The sequence below is a fragment of the Halichoerus grypus genome, chromosome 7 (assembly GCF_964656455.1).
Source record: "Halichoerus grypus chromosome 7, mHalGry1.hap1.1, whole genome shotgun sequence".
In the NCBI taxonomy this organism is placed as follows: domain Eukaryota; kingdom Metazoa; phylum Chordata; class Mammalia; order Carnivora; family Phocidae; genus Halichoerus; species Halichoerus grypus.
Window position 1 is genome coordinate 17,990,108 of NC_135718.1, and position 15,184 is coordinate 18,005,291.

General features: G+C 44.0%; 1 protein-coding gene across 1 annotated transcript in view; it reads left to right on the forward strand.

The window, feature by feature from the left end:
• The window catches only part of LOC118525817 (guanylate cyclase 2G-like), a 39,202-nt gene extending 26,691 nt beyond the window's left edge, over positions 1-12,511 (forward strand). The window contains 7 exon segments of the mRNA XM_078076908.1: positions 373-528; positions 5,768-5,945; positions 7,482-7,622; positions 8,535-8,727; positions 10,426-10,600; positions 11,832-11,984; positions 12,363-12,511. Coding sequence (XP_077933034.1) covers positions 373-528; positions 5,768-5,945; positions 7,482-7,622; positions 8,535-8,727; positions 10,426-10,600; positions 11,832-11,984; positions 12,363-12,511 — 1,145 coding nt within the window.
• The last annotated feature ends 2,673 nt before the right edge of the window (positions 12,512-15,184 follow it).

Below are 15,184 nucleotides of genomic sequence, written 5' to 3' on the forward strand. Positions count from 1 at the left end.
ATGTACTACATGCCACTGAATTGTTTACTTTCATGGTTAATTTTATGTTCTACGAATCGTACCTCAATAAATTAGTTTTTAAAATCTAGACAAGACAGAAAAGGGAAAGAAAAATGAAGAACTCTACTAACTGCACAGTCAGGCGATAGGCACAGTTACCACGTGAGTGCGCGTCCTTCCTGATCGTTTGCTCTGCGTTCGCATACCCACGGGTCCCTATTTGCCCTTTAAGTCGGGCACTCTTGGGAAGATTTCTCAGGGCCTGGATGCTTTTAATTCTTCTGTGCTTCCCTGAGAAAGAGTGGTGGCTTTTCCCGTTCTGCCTGCCCCTTTCCCACCGCAGGCTTCCCTCTCCACATCGTTGCTTTGCAGAATTCTACTGGACGGCCCCCGAGCTCTGGCGGCTCCCAGAGGCGCCCTGGTCCGGCACCCCAAAGGGAGATGTTCACAGCTTTGCCATCCTGATGACGGAGCTGACCCACAACCAGGACCACAGGCCTTTTGAGGACCTCGACGAGGCGCCAGATGGTAAAGCTGAAAGAGCCTCTTTGGCAGGCTTTGGTTGTGTGGGGTAGCTTTCAAATGCTTGTTTTTTAATTCAGTGTTTATTAATTTATGATTTATTCCATCGTTTTTCCTTCTTAAAGTTTATGTTCTTTTTTAAATTAAAAAACTGGTTGCAGTTTGCTTATAAAAACAATCCAGAAACTCAGGATTACACACTTTATTCTATGATAGCAGTCAGGGTGATCCTGTTGGAAAATGATTTAGATCACGTCACTTCTGTTCACAGCATCCTCCCCTGGCTTCCCATTTAGGGAACGAAAGCTAAGCCCTAACAGTGGCCTGCAAGACCACCAAAGCCCTCCCACCTGGCCTCGGGGACCTTCTCTATTAGTGTCCTATGGTTGCCATAATAAGTTAACCACAAATCTGCTAGGTTTAAGTGACAGAAATTTATTTTCTTACAGTTCTAGAAGGCAGAAGTCCAAAATCCAGGTTCAGCAGGGCCGTGCTCCCTCTAGAAGCTTTAGGGAAGATCTGTTCTTTGTCTTATCTAGTTTTTGGTGGCTGCCCTGGGGCTTCATGGACTTTTGGCCAAATCGCTCCAATCTCTGCCTTCACCTTAGCATTGCTTCCTCCTCTGTATACCTCTCCTCTGTCTGTATCTTATAAGGGGCACTTGTCGTTGGATTAGAGCCCACCTGGGATTCCGAAATGATCCCCTCAACCCAAGATACTTAATTATATCTGCAAAGACCTTTTCTTCAAATAAAGTCACATTCACAGATTCTGGGGATTAGGACATGGACATATCTTATTGGGGACCACCATTCAGCTCAGTACACCTTCCTAATTCCATCCCGCATGGTTTGCCCCTTTCAGTCATGCTGGCCACCTTCATGTGCCTCCCTCATGCCAGACACATTCCTACCCCAGAGCCTTTGCACACACTGTTCCTTCTGTTTGGGTATCTCTCATCTCATATTTGTATATACAAATTTGCTTTATTCTTTCTTAAGGACGACAGAATTTTTCATTGTAAGGATATGCCATGTATTATTGATTAATACACATTCTGGTTATTTTCCATTTCTTGCTATTATAGTTGCTGCAGTGAGCAGCCTTGTATCTTTGTGGACATAAAATTGAATAGATAAATATATTTTAAGTATATTTAATTTTTTTTTTTTTAATAAATGCTGCCCAGTTGTCTTTATAGGATATGCTCAGGCTTATTTTTTGCTGAGTTGTCTCTTCACACACACCCCGTCATGGAATTAAGGGCAGAAGTGGTAGGAGATAAGCAAAATTTGATCCAGATTGATAAAAAAAAAAAAAAAGTATAGGAGGCGTAACCCCCAGCACTGTTACTTTCCAGGTTAGCCGTACACTGGAATTACCTGGGAATTTTACAAACTGCTACTACCTGGGTCTCAGCCGAGGAGATTCTGATGCCATATGCCCCGATCTGGGCATCAGGGTTTGCGGGTGATTCCAGTGTGCAGCCCACGTTGAGGGCTGCTGTCTCGAGCAAGCCCAGGGAAGTGTTTGTGTGTCAGTTTCTAAGTTGCTCCCTTGATTTATTTTCTGTACCACTTTGCCTATCATTTCTAGCCCATTCCCAGGGGCCAGCCTCAAGTCTCATCTTTAGAGCATCATGAATTCCCTGGAGACTTTTTTCAAGTCAGGAGCCTTTCTGAATGTATGTAGTTGCTTTAAAAGCGGCTTCCTGGGGCGCCTGGGTGGCTCAGCCTGTTAAGCGTCTGCCTTCGGCTCAGGTCATGATCCCAGGACCCTGGGATCGAGTCCCACATCCAGCTCCCTGCTCAGCGGGGAGTCTGCTTGTCCTTTTCTCTCTGCCCTTCCCCGCCAGCTCAGGCTCTCTCTCCCTTGCTCTCTCTCTCAAAAACAAACAAACAAATTAATTAAATAAACAAATCTTTAAAAAATAAAAATAAAGAGATTGGATCCCCCCCAAAAAATAAATAAATAAATAAAATAAAAATAAAAGTGGATTCCAGTTTCTAATCTATGGTCAGGTGAAATAGAAGGGAGACTAATCCCAAAAGGTTCACCCCAAATCCAAGTGCAACTGACTTTGGAACCAAGAAGCTACATAGATCTTCCCAGACTGAGCCCAGGAAGGAGCCCATCTGTACTCGCCAGCCTCAGCTGCCATGGGATTGCACCAGTTGGGGTGGAGGTGGGGGGCCGGGGTGGCAGTGGGGATGGGCAGACTGTGTACAGTTGGTATGTTTGCCCTTCACTGTAGTCCTTTGCTCACAGAGTTAAATGAGAGCTGGCCATATGGGACTATGTATACACAGGACTGCAACCAGGAAAAGTACAAGGTGCACCTAATTTATGGACAAACACACTTCTTCCATTAACTTCTCGTACTTCCCTACAAACAATCCTGGTGCTGGGAACTGTATAGATATCGAGTCTCTGCACACACTAGACCAGTGCTTTTCACATGTTAGTGGGTGTCAGAATTACCTGGAGGGCTTGTGAAGACACGGAATTACTGGGTCCCACCCTCAGGGTCTCTGATTCAGGAGGTCTGGGGCGAGGCCTGAGAATTTACGTTTTTATCAAGTTCCCAGATGATGTTGAAGATCCACAGTTTGAGAGGCACTATTCCCTGGGTACTTGTTAGAAATGCAGATTTTCAGGCCCAACCCCAGGCCTTCGGAATTGGAAACTGTGGGGGTGGGCCCAGAATCTGTGTTTTAAAAGCCCGCCATCCCCCATCCTGATGCACACCAAAGAAGAACAGTTACAATAGAGTAACCATGGATGGTTGACGATTAAAGGACAGCTGCACATTATCAGCTCATGACATGTGTACTCTGAGGGGCAGACCCACAATTTGAATTTGAACCCATACGGTAATTGTGTGGTTTTTTTAAATGTATTTTCTTTCAGATTATTTTTTTAAATGTATTTTCTTTCAGATCATTTTTAGGCATTAAAAATGTGCACTTAAACCCAAGTATGTACATTTACAAAAACAAGATAATATTTTACACAGTTTTAGAACTTGTATTATTATTATTAAGTAAAGGCCATACCTTGTTCAGATTTCCTTGGGTTTTTTGGTTTGTTTGTTTTTTGTTTTTTTGTTTGTTTTGTTTGTTCATTTTTTAAGAGGAGAAGAAAGGGCAGAGGGAGAAGGAGAGAGAGAATCTTAAGCAGGCTCTACACCCAGTATGGAGCCCGACACGGGGCTCAGTCTCACGACCCTGAGATCATGACCTGAGCCAAAATCAAGAATTGGATGCTCAACTGACTGAGCCACACAGGTGCTCCCAGATTTCCTTAGTTTTTAACCCAGTGTCCTTTCCTACCCCAGCATCCCATCCAGGACACCCCACTGCATTTAGCCATCATGTCTACTCCATGCTCCTTAGGAATGTTTCTCAGAGACTATCCTTCATTTTTATGACATAGTGCTGGCCAGTTATTTTGTAGAATGTTTATCATTTGGGATTTGTCTGATTACTTTTTTCATCATGACTAGACTGGGCTTCTACTTCTTGGGAGGAAGGCCACAGAGGTAAATTGTCATGTTCGTCCCATCATGTCAAGGGTACATAAACCCTGGTTCTTTTTTTTTTTTTTTTAAGATTTTATTTGTTTATTTGACAGAGAGAGACACAGCGAGAGAGGGAACACAAGCAGGGGGAGTGGGAGAGGGAGAAGCAGGCTTCCCACCGAACAGGGAGCCCGATGCGGGGCTTGATCCCAGAACCCTGGGATCGTGACCTGAGCCGAAGGCAGACGCTTAACTACTGAGCCACCCAGGCGCCCCAAACCCTGGTTCTTTTTACTGGAGAATGATATTGGAAACCAAGACCTAGATGCTGGGTGTGCTCGTTGCTGCTGGGCTGTTCTTGCATCTTGCCCTTCCCAGGGGCGTGTGTATATATGCATTTCCGTATCTGTATCTACCCAGCTGTATCTATGCTAAGCTAAACATGAGTTCATACCGACATTTACAACATCATTACCCCATGGTTCATTTATTCTAGTCTCCCCATCACTTATCCAAACCTCCCTTTCTAACAGTGAGATCCTGGCTCCCACCATTTGCCATCCATTTACTTACGTATCCAATCACAGCCTATGTGTGTGGTACTTTCAGAGTTCTTAGTCTGTCCCCTGGTGAGAAGCAGCTGTGCCGACTAGAATACAGTGATTGTGAATGGGTCCTTTTGTTTAGTCTTAATGGTCTCAAGTCATTCTTTTGTCACGGTCTGCCTCTATCCTGGGATTGTCCAATATCCTAACTGATATTGTTAAGAATGTGTGTTCTTTGAGGTTTACTCTCCGTGCTGTAAAGTTCTGTGGGTTTTAGCAAATACACAGTATCATGTACCCACCTCCACAGCCTTTTCTGGAATGTCATATAAACAGAACCACACAGTGTGTGGCCTTTTCAGATTACCTTTTTTTACTTAGTAATATGTGCTTAAGATTCGTTCATGTTGGGTGCCTGGGTGGCTCAGTCAGTTAAGCGTCTGCCTTTGGCTCAGGTCGTGATCGCAGGTCCTGGGATCCAGCCCCACATAGGGCTCCCTGCTCAGCGGGGATTCTGCTTCTCTCTCTGCCCCTCTCCCCACTCATGATCTCTCTCTCTCACACTCTCTCTCTCAAATAAAAAATAAATAAATAAAAATTCCTGTTACTACACCCATAGTATTTTTATACCAAAACATGTATACATTGTTCTCAAATTATTATTGCCTCTACAAAACCTGGATAAGCAGAATGTTTAATAAATATTAGTAGAAGTCAATGCAGAAGTGAAAGAAAGTAGGTTTACAAAGTTGGACGTGGAGGCAGCACGTGGTGGTAACATTTATTATTTGCTAAAATAACTTCTATGGGACATTGTATATGGAATACAGATTGTATAAGGTGCACTTTGGGGATTTCCAACCCCAAATTCTTATATACTCCTGAAGTCACATAGACATATATATGCTTTACTTCGAGAAAAGTTCTATTGGGAAAAAAAACGAACTTAATCTAAAAACAGATTCATTAGAAGGTGCTTATATGTTTTACAGTAGGATTCTTCATTTTCCAGGAGGTTCCAGAGTATTTCTCATAAAATATTCAGATTTCTCCAACATTCCAATCTGTTCACTTTATTTAAAAACTCAATTTACAAATTGAAGAGCACATATGTTTGAAGTGTCCTGAATGGCCCAAAGTTTTCAGACATTTGGCTGTCTACATCCCACATGAATTTCAGAAATCATCAGCTGAATCAAAGACCCCACGGCTTCAGTTCCATTTCGATCTTCCCTGTCAGAGGAGAAGGGCAATGAGAAGGTTGCGGTCATGGTGAAGGCCTGTTGGGATGAATCTCCAGAGAAAACACCCACTTTCTTGTCCATCAAAAAAATTTTACGAGAAGCCAGTTCCAAAGGGTGAGTGAGATGTGGAACATTTTCTCCTGATCATTTAACCATTAGAATTTTGAAACAATATGGCTGTGATTGCTCCTGTATGGCTCACTCCATTCATTCATTCATTCCTCCACTCACTCATTCATTCACCCATTCCTTCATTCATTCATCATCCACCCACTCGATGCCTTCCACATGCAAAGCACCGTGTTGCATGCTGATTAGAGTGATAAATTCTCCCTTTGTTTCACAAATGACACAAAAATGTATCAGACATCAGCACTTCCATTGTCCTCCTTTGTCTGTTCCAGATATCACTAATCAACCAAGCTCTCTTTCCCAGGGAATTTTGACATGGCCCCAGAATGTTTTCTGAACCAGCATTCCAAGGGTCATGACTCATCAGTTGGGGTTGGACAATGAGATAAAAAACTATTCACCAGCCTTAGAGTAAGTCTTTAACTTAAATTATTTGTGACTCCCAAGCAATTTCCTCAATAGTAGCTCGCTTCATATTAGGATAATTGTGTCATCTTTTGGCACATTGAGCATATGCAGCATGGCCATGTTAGAAGTAGCTTGAGTTGATAGAAGGGCCCTGGGCTGGGAGTCTGGCATCTACTCCTAACTTGGCCATTCTGCTGTGTATTCTTAACACAACAGCCCTGTATTCTGCATTTTCCACATCAAAATTGTTTTTTTTTTTTAAGATTTTATTTATTTATTTGAGAGAGAGAATGAGAGACAGAGAGCATGAGAGGGAGGAGGGTCAGAGGGGGAAGCAGACCCCCCGCTGAGCAGGGAGCCCGCTGTGGGACTCAATCCCGGGACTCCAGGATCATGACCTGCGCCGAAGGCAGTCGCTTAACCAACTGAGCCACCCAGGCGCCCTCAAAATTGTTTTAAATGGTACGTCTCAGGTCAATCATGACTTTTACTCAGAAAATCTGCTCTCCTATGTTAAGGCAAGTCTACTTCCTATGTGAGCCTCAGTCTCCTCATCTGAAAAATGGGGAATTGAAACGATTTTTCTGAAGATGCTTCTAAAACAAGAGCCTATAGGATCTAGAAGTGCCCCTACATCTGTCATCTGAAAAGAAAACAGCTGGTGTTATTCAGAAGAAAAAAAAAAAACCTGTCCTGAAATCTGTATTTTTGACTGACCATGACGATGGTCTGGAGCATGTTGGGAAGTGGGGAAGGGCCAATTTGTTGAGTGTCTGATGAGTGCCAGACACAGATTGAGACCGTGTACCCATTATCTCCCTGAACCCTCAGAACAGCCCTGGGAAGTACGTGGTATTATCCTCATTTTCCAGAGGAAGAAACTGAGGCTCAGGGAGATGAAGGGTGCAGGTCAAGGTCATAGAGCTGGTAGAAGGCTGCGTGGCCTCACAGCCATGGTCATTTCACTGCTGTCCACGGGCAGCCCTGCAGTAGGGAACCTGAAGGGCAAGACATATTTTGTCTTTTCTTGGAATGGATAGCTGGAAGTTGTGCTCCACTGTGGCCCTAAAGTTCTTGGAAAAAAGTGTTAATGTGGGGGTTCTTTTAAAGCCACGTGAACATCCTAGACAGTATGGTGAGCAAGCTGGAGGTGTAAGCCAATCACCTGGAGGACGTGGTGGAAGAGAGGACCAACCAGCTGATGGCGGAGAAGAGGAAAGTGGATAGGCTTCTGTCCACAATGCTGCCAAGGTATTCCAGAACTCGGGGTGGGGGCGGAGCTTTTCAAAGGACCCGGGGAAAAAATAGCATCACTATCTAAAAGGCTCCATATAGAGAGAATATTTTTTTTTGTTCCTTTAATAAGAGGAAGTCAGGTTCTTCTAAAACAGGTGAAGCATTTTGTAGGCAACTTGGTACAGCCTGTAAAAGGAGATAGGGGCAAAGTCCCTTGAATTCATAGGACTAGAGAAGGTCTTACAGTAAAGATTATGGCTGCGGCAACAGGAGAGCGACCACTAGATGGAGCTCTGGTTGCATGAGTCTGATTAATTGCTAGCTCCCCAGTATTTGAGATCGTTCTCCAAAACCTTTCTTTGTACAATACGATATGCGCCCATGACTTCAGATTCAAAACTCGCTTAATATTTGGCTGTAATTGCATCTGTACTCTCTTTAAACACTTGGCAGGAGCATCTGCTGTTAAAATTCCAGCACCCTTCCTGTGTGTCTTGACAAAGAGGCGGGGTCGGGGATTTGAAGGTGTTAACGTGAGATTGGTGGATTAAAGCAAAAATATTGATTTGTGGATTGGTGGCTGCTTACTTTTCCTCCCACATCTGCAGGTTGAATCTTTACCATCAAACTCTATAACCAACAGGGGAAAATGAGATGCCCTCAGGGAGAAAATCCTTATTGTAAAGGCATTTCTGTAACCTGCTCCCCCCTCCTCCAATTTATACCCACCCATGAAAGTATCTCTTTAGAGAAAATGCAGGTGGAGAAATGGGAGTCAAAAAAATCCCTTTAGATGATGGAATTTTTGTTAACCAAAAACCTAATCCACTGAAGCAAAAGGAACTATAAGGATGACTCTGCGGGGGTTTGTAGGAGACAAAATGAGTAAGAGTCTGTTCAAAACCGATCCCTATTCTTTGGTTTCAGCTTCATTGGAGAACAGCTCATAGCTGGAAGGTCTGTGGAACTGGAACGTTTTGAGTCCGTGACAATCTTTTTCTCTGACATTGTTGGATTCACAAAACTGTGTTCTCTCAGCTCCCCCCTACAAGTTGTGAAGCTCCTTAATGACCTGTACAGTTTATTTGATCACATCATTAAGACATATGATGTGTCTAAGGTGAGACACTTGGCTCCTGGGCTGTGAGGGGACACGCTCTCCTTGTCGGCTGACTCCAGGGCAGGAGTGAGGGTGGAGCCAGCCCTAGCTGTCAGCCAGGGAAAGGCTCTATTTCAGGCTGGCAGTCTGTCCCAGTGCATGGCAGAAACTCAATATTTTATTCCCGTTTGTTTTCTTGGGAAAGGGCTTGATTAATCACAGATGCTTGTGCTTGTCAAGATTCACCAGTTGCTCGTTTCCTTCCATTATTTCATCTCGCGGTAAACACATTTCTAAAGAGGCATTGACCTCCTACTGACTGATTCCTCCAGCTCACTCCTGAATATATTTCCTTCGTATTCAAAGAGGCTCACATTTACTCTCCTTTAAAGGTTGTCTTCGGACCCTGTGTGAGTCTCACTTCTGTTACTGTGATCCTTAGCAGTGCAGGTGAAGACAGACGCCCAAGTGTAGACTATCAGACTCGTGGCTAAAATGAGAAACAACGATCTGCCTAGTGCCTCTCAGGGGGGGCAGGGGGAGAGATGTAGGAATGTGGTAAAAAATGATTTGTCGGGGAAGGATAGCAAAAATGAATAATTTGGCTTCATTCAAGTGGTGGTGATGGCTGCTTTGGGTGTTTTCTGAGTTTTCTAATGGGGCCGGATCATGACTTCAGGGTGCCCAAGCTCACGCATCTTGGGGCAGCCACAGGTGCTGACCACGATAGCAGGGCTCTGCCTGTGGCCCTGGGGGCGGGGAGATTTGGGGGACAGTGTGGTCATGTCCCCCGGGGACATAATCTTAATGGTTATCCCTCAGTGTTCCCCACAGATATGCCTCTGTTTAAGGGTGAAAGAAAAGATGGTGGATAATCTCAAAGGGTAGGTCACAGGTACCCCAAAACGGAAGCTGCTCTGCTTAGGAGGGCATCCTCTGGGATTTCCTCTTGGTGTTATGTTCTCCGCTATGTTTTGCACAAGCTAATACTAAATCAGTGTCAGTGTCTAAAGGATGTATGTACCCGTGGTGGGGAGAGGCAGCCTGGAAGCAATCAGACTTGTGTACTGGTTGATCTTGTGTAATTCTGGGGTGACCAATAGACAGAGGTATTTTTACTGCCTGGCTAATGCCTGAAATCCCACATTTACCACATGATCTTTGGATTCTGCTAAAATGCAAACATCTGGAAAGGGTTGTATCTTTAAAGTTCACACTGGTCATTTATTTTCTATTGTGAATGAGGGATCTGAAAGCTGACTTTATTAGGATTTATAAGGGGAGAGAAGAGGACAAATCAGGCAGATACATGCATTTATACGTAAGTATAAGCATATATATTGTGTCTACTATATACATATGTATAAATGTATCTAAGAGCCCTTGTATGGGGTGAAGACCTTTCAGGTTGGGCAAGATGAATTCCACTTGATTGGATGCATGCGATCCTTCAAGATTTACCCCATTTGTACACTGCTGCCTGTTTAACTGGTTTTGAACTTGAGTTGTGGAAATATGGTCACCACCATGATCAGATTTCAGAGGAGAAAGCAGTGACTGTGTGCAGGAGGGCTCAGGGAAGGAAGGCTTTGTGGAAGAACCAGGACAAGGGCAGAAACTTGTAGACATGCTGGGACATGGAGGGAGTGAAGGTCAGGGAGTGTGACTCTTCAACGTGGGGGGCCTCAGAGCAAGGCCACTTTGTTGCTTTTTTTTCAGGTGGAAGCCACTGGAGATGCATACATGGTGGCTAGCGGACTTCCCATGCGCAGTGCAATCCAGCACGTGGATGAGATTGCCACGATATCCTTGTACTTCCTCAGTGCCACTGTCTACTTCCAGATGGGGCACATGCCTGAGGAGAAGCTCAGGCTCAGGATTGGGATCCACACAGGTAGACAGCCCTGGGGCCTTAGGGTCCACGTATGACAGCAGGTGGTTCTGGATTCAAGTCCTGAGTCTGAGGTTTTTAGGACCCCGAAGTTGAATGGTAGCATCTTCAAGCGAAACAGGGTTGAATTGTCTCTATAAATCTATTTCCAGCTAGCCAGATTACTTGGTGACAGCGAAGACACCCAGAGACTCCAAGATGTTGAACCAAAAGTTAAGAGGAGACCGAAACGTAGGACGGTTATGTGGGGCTGCTCTCCGCACCCCCCGCCCTCCCTCATGCCTCTGCCTCAAATGCCCTTTGATCTGGTCTGGTTTTGGTCAAACTCATGGGCACGTGAACTGTGCAGAAGCAACCAGCACTTGGTTTAATGCTCTTCTTAGTTTCTTAATTAATATATTATCATAACATTATTAATATAATTATCACTATATTATTATATTAATAATATTTATATTATTTACTTTCTTAAATAATTCTTAATAGGTTTTGAATGAGGGGTTCCTTATTTTCACTTTAGACTGGGCCCTGTAAGTTATGTAGCTAGACCTGCTCCTACCTGTCCTCCAAGGCTTGACTAAAATAAAACCTGGCCCCTAATCAGAATTAATTACTCCCACATTTGTGCTGCAGTTCCTTTGTTTATATCTCTAGTGCATGAATAACATCGTCATTAATTTCTGTCTGAGCTTGGTTGTTATAACAAAATACCACAGACTGGGTGGCTTAAACAACAGACATTTATTTTCTCACAGTTCCGGAGGCAGGGAAGTCTGAGATCAGGGTTTCAGTATGGTCGGTTCCGATGAGGACCCTCTTCTTAATCTCACCAAAGGCTGCCTTCTGGCTATATCCTCACATAGCGAAGAAAGAGAGAGCGCTCTGGTGTCCCCTCTTCTTCTAAGGGCCCTACCCTCAGGACCTCATCTAAACCCTAAGTACCTCCCTAAGGCCCTGCCTCCTAATACCATCTCGAGGGTCAGAGCTTCTGCAAGTGAATGAAGGAGGGGGTTACAAACATTCAGCTCATCATAATTGATTATGTGGTTTTCCACCAGAAGTCTGTGGATTCTGTAGTTTGCCTCTTTGTAAACCCTAGGATCTGCTGCCAAGCTCTGCCTGAAGAGGGCACTTAAATATTTGTTGAATTGCATTTACTGACTTAATGTGCATCATGCAGTCCAGCCCTTGGGAAATGCAGATCGGCTATGCCCTTCTGTTCTCCTCCTTGTAGGTCCTGGGGTGGCTGGCGCGGTTGGAATCACCGTGCCCAGACACTGTCTGTTGGGAGACACTGAACATACTGTGTTTCATCAACAGACTTCAGGTAAGGGGAAGATTTTTCTAGAAGGCAGCAGCACAGACCTAGCTTTGAATTTTACTGGCTGTCAGATTTGGGGGCCTGGTTTTATCACCAGTGAAATGGGAATGGTGATAATATTGCCCTCGAAGGGTAGATGTGGGGATTAAATGTGAACATGTATATGAGGTGCTTCACCAGTTGCCCTACTGATCAGACGAGCTCATAGATTTTATTATTATTTTTAAAAGATTTCCTTTGCAGCAAAATTCAACCTTGACAGGCCCTCACCCCCCAGGCCATTGCTGACTATCCATTTACGCTTACCAGCAAAGCCCAAGGAAACCAAGATTTCATCTATAATGAGGCCTTCCCTTCACTGAGGCTGCTCCTGCCTAATTGCACTTTGGCTAAGAACAAAACTTTCAGTCAACAAGCAAGGGAGACCGAGTTGTCTGTGCAGAGGGCACACTTCATGGGCAGCTGTTCCTCCTCTGTGACTCCCACAGGGCAAAGGAGAACAAACCACTTTCTGGTTGAAAGGCAAAGAAGGCTTCACTGTTCCACTCCCCGAATTTACTGAGGAAGAAGCTAAAGTCCCAGAGAGCTTCTGAGGTATTTTCTTTAAAGATGTTTGTGGGGTCCCATAAAAGTCTGAGGACCATTTGGTTAGACGCATTAAATATCCCATGCAGGGGGTGTAGATCTGGGGTATTGAGTTAATCTCCCAGTAGGGGGAGCCATCTAGCTGGCCTCCTCTTCCCGCCCCAGAGCTCTGTGAGGTTGGGATGAGCTGGATAGGGTGAACTCATTTCCTGGGGGACCAGGCTGGGTTGTTGCTCCCAGACCTGCCAGTGAACTTGCTCTAGCTGCCAGATATTTCCGGCCCATTAGCTTGTGAATTTGCAGTGAACCCAATTTCATTCTGGAAGAGAGGAAACCCGGAGGACAAAACTTGGGGCTGCTGGCCCCACCCTGCCTGCCTTCTTTTTTCCAGGGGCTGCTCCCTAACCTTTAGTTATCAGAAGGCATCTCAGCAATGTTTCCCAGGGATAAAGCTCTATCTAAGGTGTGAACAGTCACTGAAATCCAACAGGATCAGGCCATTCCAGGTAGACTGGATTGGGGCAGTCAGTCCCTGAAAGGCCTGGTCCTGAGCTCTGACTTCCTGTGAGCGCTGCAGTTTCCAAATGGAAATGTCCCACTCTCAATTTATTGCTTAATTTCTTTCCTATCCAAAGCAAAGGAATGAAGATAGGCTTTGCTTTCAATCAAGGCTTGAATTTTAAGTGGACTTTTTCATTGATTTATGAAGTGCTAAATTTTTTGCAACCTCCAGCAGACGAAGATGAACCCATCCATTTTGCTATGAATATTTCCCCCTTTACACAGAGAATAGGATTCCATCATGTCTGTCAGTGGTTCTTGTGGCAGACTGACTAAACCACTAATGCACTCTCTCTCTTTTTTTTTTATCCCTTGTAACTCATCACATCCCGATTATCCTCCTCATGGCTGCTCCTGAATATGGGAGAGCAGTTTGGACGATGTATTGTGTTTGAGACACTTTCCTGGTGAATTCCCTAAGACTGAAGAAGTGAAAAGCAATGAGATCGGGAATGTTTTCTTTTTTTACTTGACCTGTGAGCTGCTTTTGTAGAGATATTTTTGAACTCTGTATAGGAAAATAATTTTGGTGAGTTGAGAGCCTTTAATACCAAATCTTACAAAAGGTTTGGTGCAATTCTTGCCTTTCTTCAGGAAGAGGGCCACTAAATAGGGGCCAAGGGATGTGCCTTACAAACAGTCCCGTCTCCATGGAGCTACTGTGTGTTTCCATTGGCAAGACTTTTCTTCTGTCCAGAGGTGGGCGACTGAACTCTAGGACCTTCACAGACTCCATTTTCTCTGACATGATTCCATTTTTATTGTGGGAGGCTCTGCTCCTCCCCATAGGCCTTTAGCATCAAGGCTTGAAAGCATGTCAAAAGAAGGCATTTATCTGAGAGGGACAGGGGAGCTACCCCTGCTGCCTCAGCATGGAGACAATGGGACAACATTTATCTTCTTATATTTCAGAATTTCTTCCCTTGTTTGGGAGCAGAGTGTCTGGATTCCAAATACTTTGTTTTCCCATGGAAGGGAACAGAACAACCTCTGCTCTGAGGTCCTTCAGAGAGATAGGCCATTCCCTATCCATCCATCTATCCATCCATCCATCCATCCATCCATATGATATTTCATTAATTCAAAGAGCATTTATTGAGCACTTACGCTGTGCCAGGTACCACAGTGGGGGGAGATGAGAATATGAAACATTCCTTGATCTTTAGCTCCCAGTTTAGTTGAAAGAAGTAGAATACTAGTAGTACTGCAATATATTAAGGACTAACAGAGGTGTGCACAAAAGTGTGGAGGGAACTAAGCAGTCCAATGTTGTTACATCTAAAAGGCATTAGACAATGATACACTGATGTAGGGATGGGGTGGGATATAGTGATTGTCTACCATTATCCCGTCTTTGTATTTGTATGGAGTGTGTGTGTGTGTTCCTTTTCAGCTCTAGCCCACACGCTTATACAAGTTATATTTATATAATAAAGACTTTGTTGCTTCTGCCTTTTTCATTGGACATAATAAACATTTGGCATCCATACAAACACATAAAACATTTCCACACATGTGCATACACGTCCATTCACAGGTGCACATATATATATATATACGTATCTATGTACATATACACACAGAGAAATCTCTCTGTATCTAAATCTATATCTATTGTTTGATAGGTAGAGATAGGTAGAGGTTTATGTGAGTATGTATCCTCAGTATATATGCATGTCTGTATATTTTCTTTTCTTTATATTACTCAAGTTGTAAGAGAGTGAGTCTTTAAGGATCATAAGCAGGAATTTGATAAGATTAATTTCCTAAAATCTAAGGATACCTAAGGGAGTTATCTACTCTTTCCTCGTTCTCTAAATATGTTTTATGTTTAGCACTCATGAGAATTTATAACAGAGATTATTTCGAGTGTTTTCTCTTAATTCCTTGATAGAGAAGTTAGAAGACATGAAGGGGCTTTAGCTCACCTGAGGCTGAAGCACATTTGATTGCTGGTGGTAGACGTTAGGGCGTTAGAGACAGGGAGATCATACGGATGGCGTTGCCCCCTTGCATCAGAAAGCAAACGCTGGGAGTTTTGGAAAGTAAATGTAGGGTAGAATGATGGGAAGTCTGTGGTATGTGTGTGAGTCGAAGAAGTTCTAGTTGTAGAAACCCCT